This window comes from Halichoeres trimaculatus, unplaced genomic scaffold (genome assembly GCF_033239565.1).
Source record: "Halichoeres trimaculatus isolate MK-OKI-2021-1 unplaced genomic scaffold, fHalTri1.1 fHalTri1_scaffold_5, whole genome shotgun sequence".
NCBI classification, from domain to species: domain Eukaryota; kingdom Metazoa; phylum Chordata; class Actinopteri; order Labriformes; family Labridae; genus Halichoeres; species Halichoeres trimaculatus.
In genome coordinates, this window is record NW_027437183.1 from 5,574,486 (window position 1) to 5,583,729 (window position 9,244).

A 9,244-nucleotide genomic window follows, 5' to 3' on the forward strand; every position below is an offset into this window, starting at 1 on the left:
CTTTTGGATTTATGTAAATCAGTACCCGATCCTTTTGACAGAATTCAGTTGGTACCTATAAAAGTACCTAATTTGGTACCCATCCCTAATAATAAATGGCTGTAGTCTCCCTGATGTCACCTGCCTGTTTCCGATTTTTGAAGCATATCGGCTTTCCCGGCCATATTGGAAGTCACGCGGGCTTCATGTACAGCAACAGGGCACCCGTCAGCCACGTAAGCTGAGCTGTGCCTCTGATTGGGCCAACTCGTGGTCTTAATATCCTCTAAACTGCCAAGTTAGAAAAATAAATACATACATTTTTTGTACCAGGCTTTAAATAGCTTAATTTCTGCTGTGTTTTTTTTTTTTTGACTTGGTGTGTTTGTGACTTCCTGTACTGGAGCCAGCCTCAAGCAAACTCTCCAGAAACAGCAGGTTTTAGCACTTCCACATTGAAGGTTGGTTTGAAACTGTGGATTGTATTTTGTCATCTTTGTCCCTTTTTTTTGGTTTCTGTATCATATTTCTTTGTAGGGCTGAGCAATAAAAAATCAGCCAAAACTAACATTAAGTAACTTGAGCTGATCATCATGTCCATGTCAGTTATTTTTCTTTTGTTTGTTTTTTGTTTGTTTTTTATTTAATTTGTTTTTACTAGGATTTCGATTCTTTCCCATCTGAAAAGGTGAATCACATAGAAACCTGAAACCACCTTAGAAAACTCTGAAGCTTCATTTACATTTAGAAAACTGAACATGTTTGTTACAAAAAGGGGTCCCCAGAAAAACAAGACTATGATGCCTTGAGTTCCAAAGATGATTCGGAGAGAAAAGAAGAAAACGTCAATGTCAGATACGTTAAAGATCGGCATTTATCTCGGTTAAAGCTGCCCTTAGACTGAAGAGCTCGAGACTTGCGTTGGCCAGAGGCTTTTAACTGCTGAGCCCCTCCCACCGGACCAACCTATTGAGTTAATCAATTAACTCTAATTTACTACAGTGACCTTAATACAACTCTCATTTTACTTTAAGCAAACAAAACCCATCATGTGGCCTGTCATTTCAAGAAAAAAATACCCTAAATAAACCCAAAAGTGTCTTTAAAAAGAGGCATAAACTATGGCTCAGTGGAACATGGTACCTTCCATCATTAACACACCTGAGCCTGCTCTCCCCTCCCCCTTTAAATTCAAGCTCCAGCCTCAGCTCTGGTTTAGGCCCTGCAGCTCTGGGGAAGCAGAGCAGCACCTCTGGTGATATGAACAAAAAAAAAAGGAAAAAAAAAGGAGCCCATTGGTGACTAAGTTTCCTGCCCTGAAAGAAAAGAAAGGCAGCAAAGCGCTGATGTGAACCTTAATCTAACCTCTCCCTGGTGGGTAGATAAACACATAGATTATAGATCTGTCACTAAACAGAAAAGAGAAGGTGTGAAGAGATGGACCTGCTTGTCTCTCTCTAAGAGCCTGAGATGCTTGTAGAAAGACACAGAAACGCCTCCGCTCATGTGCTCGATTAAGTCAGATTCAGTAATGTGTGCATTTACGTTTTCTGTCAGGTGCACAAACAAACCAAAGTATATCTAATAATCATGATGTGAAAATTGGAGAGTTCAAAAACAGATCAGAGGACACAAGACTAGATTAAAGTTGTGAAATGTTGTTTGAAATGACAAAAATTACACATAATATTGATGGGGTGTTCGTCTCTTGTCAAGGAGCTGGTTCTTTTGGCTTGGCTCCCGAAGAAGATTCAACTGTCTTCAGCTGGTATTATGTATAGCATCATACTTTAGCCTAACCTGGCAACCTAACCTGTTACAAAAGCAGGTATTCTTACTTTTATGTGATACTTAAGTCAAGAAATTTTTGCACAAAAAACACTCCCTCCCACCGTGTGTCTGCTGTCTCACTCACTGAACAGGGACAAGACGCGTTACCTGACTGAGTGTCCCCCCTCTTTGCTATCACATAATGGTATGATCCTATATCCTCACATGTGATTAGCTGCCATGCCTTCAGTCAAAACAAAGTTCTGTAAGCAGAGCTGAGCTACAAAAGGAATAAAGTCAGGAGGCGGCTCTTTTGATTCTGAGTCACTACAAAGAGACGCATCTTATGCACTTGACACATCATTGTTGCAGGAGACAGAGGAAATCAGTTCAATCTGGGGCATAAATTGATGTTCAAAGGTCAAAACATTCTGATAAGATCCAGTTCCTGATCCTGCAGTAAAAATAACTCATAAAATATTTTTCCCATGTCCCCCCCCTAATGGAGAACATGTTCCTTGGTCACAAGCAGAGTTTGCTGGTGTTTAGCCAGCATGTAACACAGCAGAAATCCGACCACTGATTGATTTAAAAGTCTGTACATCAAAATAAATAAATAAATAAAACAAAAAAAACTTATTTTATTGTTAATTACCCTAAATTTTTAAAATAGTTTTTCTGCTTTTCAAAAATAGTGTATTACATAAATTGTCTGTAAAATAACAACCTGGATTTTTTAAAGTATTATGCCAGTAATGACAAACTGTGTTTATTTCTCATTTTTTAATGGAAAAATATTGTTTTGTCTTTTCTACTCCCTTAAATCACAGTCAGATAAAAGTAAAATAGCAATCATTAGCTTTAACTAAATTTGTAGCTCATTTTAAAATGAATTTATAATCTAATGTTTTAAACAGGAATTTTTAGGTTTTATGCGGGGTATGTAGCCGTTCCCTCCTCACTCATGGTTGCCATCATGGTTACACTTACACAATAAACTGTTCTTTGATCAAAGAAAGTCTTTGAAAAAACCCCAAAACCCTTAAATAGAACACACTGCTCCTTTCCTGGAAACACATTCCTGTTATGTACAGAGGGCACAGCATGTCTGTGCTCCATGGCGCGGACCGGCTGTTTGTGCTCCACATGGCATGATCCATGTTACCATGATTTTTACAGTGTTTTCTGTAAATGAATGAGATGTGTTGATGGGCTCTGCTATGTTGGCCTAATTTAAAATGCATTGTTATGAAGATTACACAGCTGGTCCATGCAGCGTTGCACAGGCAGCGTGTTACCCCCATGCAATCTTAATTTTATCTTATCATAATGTTCAGCAGTGTCTCATATCCAATGTGTTCCCACCACACTCATGGTTACAAAATGCCATTGTAATATAATATTTTTCTGCAGAGTTCTTTGCACTGTTACTAAATTGAGGGAATTTGATTGTAACAATTTAGGAAAAACTGTTAAATAGTGATATTCTTGCGCAGAACTCTTAATGAAAATTCCTGTAAACATAATATATTTGCACTTCATTTGAATTAGGATATTTTACTTTAATTCAAAGATTTTTATTTGGCTCTCTTTGCTGCCAATCATTTTTTACAGGTTTCTTACGGTGGCAAAAGGATGTTCAACTACACTCAGTGTCAGCTGGAGCCGCTGGCATTAAGTCATTTTCATTAAATCTGATGTGACCCTTTTAGGAAAAAAGTTTGGACACCCCTGCCTTGGTATTTGGGAGGCAGGACCTGGACTTGAAGGTCCTAGTATCCTATTCTTCACTACAGTTCTCTGCTCTTAATGTGATAGAAATTCAAAAACAAACACCATACCATCCGTACACTCATTAAGAACAATCATCAGATGGATAACAAAGCTGCTCTCATACAATCTAAGTCCTTCCAGAGGAAATACCATTGGAGAACAATGCAGGGTGAAGACATTGCTGCATTGGTTCCTCTTATGTAACCAGGATTCTACGTCTACACTCTCTGTGCTTTCGTACAAAACCCCTCAAAGACACATCCGATCCATCACAATGCAGCTTAATCTTGCTTTGGCTGAAAATATGATCCTGTGTTTGTGTCTTCTTTCTTTGGGCTGACAAAATTGTCTGAGAAAAGACGAGATAGCTTCAAGAGCTAGAAAACTGAGTCTTGGCACAGGGTGAAGTATTTTTGTGGGGTTTTTTTGTTGTTTTTTTTTAACCTGATGAAACAACCTAATCAGCCCTGTCACATGTATAATAGCTGCTGTCTGTGCTATCTGACAGGTGAAGCTGTGACCCTCAGTTCCACTCTCAACAACAACAACACTCAATCTGCTCAGTGACAGAGCAGCCTGCCTCCTTCACACCCTGTAAGACATCGCTCACGCTGGATCACTAATGCTCTACAGCGACTGAAAAAAGGCTCTGTCAATGCCGTTAACCGTGCTTTACCTCCCGGCTCTGCACAAACCATCCCATTGCTTCCCCACTCAATCTGACGCTGTAAGTCCGGCTGTACAGAGCGGCTGCAGCCAAACGGCACAAGTGGATTTGACGAATTGAAGTTAGAGTGAAGTGCTGTCTGTTTATCGCACCCAGAGCTGGGCTGTAAATAAAAGCCGGGAGGATGAGAGGGGAAAGTGATTCCTTGAGCAGAAGTGTCATTGACTCAATAAAAGTGACGACTTTTGCACAAAAGTTTAGAAATAACACTTGAAAATGAAGCCGTGGATGAGGCAATGCTGTAATCAAAGGTCTGAAATATTGCACAGATCACTTTTTGAAGTGACATAGTGACATTTTTCTTTAATCTTACGCTCACAGGTTGAAGGAAAATTCTACCTGATCTATTTTTCACCTCTTTTTGTGTCTTTTGCTGATGTTTTTGGCAGTGTGTGCAATCTGAAACAGCTCTTACGTCATGAAACCTTTTCGTATTTGGCCTTTTGCACTCAGGTTTCTCTCTCAGGATCTACCTCAGCAGGTGCAAAGGGAGACAGAAAGGAGGTTGCATTTGTGACTCTAACAAACCCCAGCTCCCTTTTCTTTCCAGTAAATCATCGCTACAGGGATCTGCAAAGTAATTCTTTTCCTAACATTGTGTGTGTTACAGAGGTGAGGATGAGAGGTGCATTCAGGTAATGGCTCTGCAGGTGTCAGCGTCACCGTTCTGAAAACAACACAAGAACTTCCATCATCACCCATCCTTTGGGATCAGAACAGCCTCCCAAAGAGGCTTCTGGGTAATAATGTGCAGATGTTACAGGTCCACATCACAAGCGCTCCAGGCATGAATAATCTTCGGATACCAAAAAGAGGCGAATTGCTCAGAAAAGATGTCAACATGTCTGGCTGCTTGTTGCAAAGGGATGCCACTTATTTCCCCCCACATCAGCTGCCACTGATGTGACATTTTCACTTTAATCAAAAGCAAATTATTGATGAAATTTGGTTGAATGTGTTGCAGCAGTGATGCAGAGTTCTCACAGGTGGAAGAAGAAAAAAAAAGCAGGAACATTAGATATTTTCAGACTGCCAGAAAGTCTACGTCTAGACTTAATGGTCCAGTGAAATCAAGCTCCAATGAATTAAATTTCCATCTCAAGACTTCCAGTTAGAGCCAATGCATCATTTCAGCCCCGAGGAAGCAAGAATTGCTATAAAAGGAAGCAGGGATGCCTTATTTTTTTCAATCAAATCAGCTCAACACCTGTAGGGTGAATGTGAAACCAAAATATCTGATTTGCTGCAAATTGGAAGGTTTGAGTCCACTGATAAAAAAATAAGAGGGTGATTGTTTTTGCACTGTTTAGATGAAGATAAGAAAAGAGGATGAAAAGGATTTTGGTGATAAAGCTCTATGAGAAGACATTTTTGTGCAGAAAATCAGTGAAATTTCAAATGTCAGGCTGGATCACAGTGGAGCTCTAAGCGCTGTCCAAGGTGCTGACCGCGCGTCTCCCTAAATGAGCTCCACGGACTGCCTTTCTGAGCAGCTTATGACTGAAACACCTGTTTATTTTCCCTGGTGAACACGAACAGGTAACATCTCACCTTCAACTTCGTCTTCCGGAAGGTTCACCGGGGCGCTGTAGGAGAGGATGTCCGGGATGGTGCAGATCCCCCGGTACATCAGAGTGGAGGTGACTGGATGCATGGGCATGGCTGCGACCTTTAGGAGCCACCTGCGCCCTTGTCATAAAGAAAAAGACAACTAAGAGGAGGCTAAGTTCCCCCCACGATCACCGAGGGAACGGAGGAGCAAGTCCATGGGTGTGGGGGGGAAGAGGAGGGAGGTAGGATTCCGCAGCGTGTCCGCCAAAAACCGGTTTATTGTCAATGTGGTGAATGTTGCAGGTGTCTCATCTCATCGCAGTTTCTTTGAATCCTTTCATGGGAGAAAAAAAACCCTAATTGACACAGAAAGTCGTGAGATTTTAAAATAAACTACCTCAGAGCGACAGGATGCGCACAGATCTGCATCACCAAAGAAGCTCCAAATCAGAGCTAATCAGCGCAGCTTGTTTGTCTGTGTCAGAAACAGATCAATCGATTCGCGTTCGCAGCTCATCAATCCTCGGATCCTCAGTCTGATGAGTGTCCGCCGTGAGCGGATTCATTCATCCACTTGTTGGATACGTGCGCTCACTTGACGCACTCCGTCCCCAACATCCAGCCGCCTTCATGAAATCCACAGAAAAATGCGGTTTTACACTTCAAAGACGAGGTTCCGCGTGAAACTAAGACAGATGAGCGCGTGCCAGGATCCCTGCGGACGATAATTGCTCTCGCGCTCCTGATTGGTCACAGATCCGGGAGCGCAGAGAGATCCAGTTGTTCCGTCTTCAGTGGTTTTTGTGAAAGGAGCTCTCTATATGTAGTCACCCACCTCTGTCTCTCCCATCTCACCCTCGTCACTCTGTCTCTGAGTCTCTCCTACATACGTCTGCACACACACACTCTCTGTAGGAGTGTAATAACACACCCACTCTCCCTCCTTTTCTGCTTTTCTCTTTGTTTTTCTACAATTACTCTTTCTATGTGCGTTTTCCGGTCACTCCCTGATGTCTGAGTGATCATCATGAGCTCTGATGGATGGCTGTAAACTGTAGGTGGATGCTTCAGCTCCCTTACCTGCCATAGGAACAATCAATGTAACCTTAAGATGAAAAACAGACACTCATTTTGCACAACTTTCCTACTAATTTAATAAGGGTGTGTATTGGCAAGAGCATTACGATACACAGCGCAATACTGTGGTCATGATAATATCACAATATAGCAATATATTGCGATATCTACGATTTGATTGAAAACATTTTTTATATTTTATTGTCTTTTTAATACTGAACGTCAGATGCAGTGTTTCATACATACACTCAACTTAAAAGCATATAGTGCAGGAGTAGGCGACCTTTTCCGTGACTCAAGCCACTTTAAAATCCACTCATGCCCAAAGTAGCAATACTTTCTTCTTTCATAAAATCATTGACAGTTGAAAGGAAAGTCTCCTCAAATGGTTTTACATGCTTCGCCATGCAGTAAGAAGTGGTCTAACTTCCTCCTGTTGCCTGGTTTTTAATAGTACAGGAAGTACTGTTAAAAACCGTAGCCCCAATGCACTTCATCCCAAATGCAAGTACATGTCAAAAAAAGGTGCAGACCACAGGCCCTGTGATTGGTCTGTTGAGAGGGATCCTGCTCAAAATCACTGTGAAAAGCGTCGAGAAAGGCAAGCTGGATGATAGACTGTATAAAAAATGGACAGTGTGGCTCCACCTTTTACAGTTTTGACGCTAAAATACCCCAGTCAGCATTGCTGCCATTGTGCATCCAGAGTTTTCACTGTAGAGAATCTGTGTGGAGCCTGGTGACAAAATTAGTCTTCTTGACCCTGCTTCCTGATGTATCTTACCATCCCCCCCAAAAACTACATAGTAACGGCAGCTGTCCACCATCACAAAAAGTGTTGTAAAACCCTGTTTTTAACATCTGTTAACTAATGAAAAACAAACTTTCTGGAAAAAAAGAGGACCTGAATACAATACAGCCCTATAATATCTTCATGTCACCACAGCAAATGAATGTGAGGAACATTTCTACCAGGTTTATTTATTTATTTTTTTAAAGTTTGACCACAGCCCCATTAGAATGAATAGGGGAGACAGAGTTCTTGACCTATACTGCAGCCAGCCACCAGGGGGAGCAGTTTTTGTGGCAACCTCACTTTGAGACATGCATCCATTTTTTTTACAGTCTATGAGCTGGACAGGCATCAAGCCTCTCAGGTGACTTGAGTGGCTTGATGCCTGATTTTTTCCAGTGGTACTCAATGGTAAAAATTCACATCAGTGATGCCATTTTTGGCTTCCATTTGCTTATTGCATTTACACTTATTCTTTCCGAATAATGTCAGATCATATACCACTAACTACCACATCACAATGTTGTTGTTTTCTTTTTTTGTTTATTTTTTTTTTTAAGCATGTTTTTGCCTCTAAGACAATCCAGGTGCACATTCTGTCTAAACTCAACCTGCTCAGCCACCTGGTGCCCCAACTGATAACATTTTGAAAAACAATTAATCGTACTGATATTCTGCATGCAAAGCTGGCATGAAACGTCAGAGATGTCTTGACTTTATTTTGGCAAAAACAGTTTTATAACTTTCTGCTGGGGAACAAAGTAATAAAAGTGAAGTATTATTGTGCAAATTGGACGTGAAAACATTCATGAAGTCGACTGGTGGGCTCCACGGTAACCCTTGTGTTTATTTGTTTTGGTTTTGCTCCAGTCAGTCTGAGAGACTCGTTCTGTTTGTGTCACAGTAACAGAAATAATAAATGCAAAATTAACTAGTTTTCTCCTTTGAATACTTTTTACTTCTTTTCAAATTTTAGGTAAGGTGTGGAAAACCTTTCCTGTGACTGTGCTGTTCCATTTCATTAGGCATTGTTTTTTAAAAAAAGAAAAACAGCTTGGGCAAAAATTCAGCTGCAGACAAAGAAATCTTCAGGCTTTTATGCCTGAAAGTGACTTTGAGTCATGTTATAAGCTAATAAACAAACACTGGATGGTTGCAAAGGGTATGTTCTGTTAATAACGTATCAACTGACTGAAAATGGACTGAGATGTTGAAGGACTCAGACCGTGAACAAACTTCTTGAATCTTATCTCTTAAATCTGCAGCTCCCCCGGTTTGTGCAGAGTTTTATGGAGCGTTTACCTCATTTTGTGGCTCTCTAGTCTGCCACTTTCCTGTTTTGGTTCACCGTCTCTGCTCTTATATCTTAATGTCCGGCCACAGTCGGCAGCTGCTCTCAGAAAAAGAGGTCGAAAAAACCTGCTGTTACTGCTGCTAAGCTTGGGTGAAAGACACTTTTTAGAAATGTACTATCAGGCAGCTAAAGAGATGTTGTAGACACCAAAACAAGGCTTACAATGTTGTTGTTGTTGTTGTTGTGCTTTGAAAAATATGTTTTTATGCTATTAAAGGGG

General features: G+C 40.8%; 1 protein-coding gene across 1 annotated transcript in view; it reads right to left on the bottom strand.

The window, feature by feature from the left end:
- The window catches only part of cabp7a (calcium binding protein 7a), a 40,814-nt gene extending 34,091 nt beyond the window's left edge, over positions 1–6,723 (bottom strand). Inside the window, exon 1 of the mRNA XM_074671269.1 lies at positions 5,801–6,723. Within this exon, the coding sequence (XP_074527370.1) occupies positions 5,801–5,909 (109 nt within the window). The 5' untranslated portion in view covers positions 5,910–6,723. The remainder of the gene's footprint in view (positions 1–5,800) is intronic.
- Between the last annotated feature and the right edge of the window lie 2,521 nt (positions 6,724–9,244).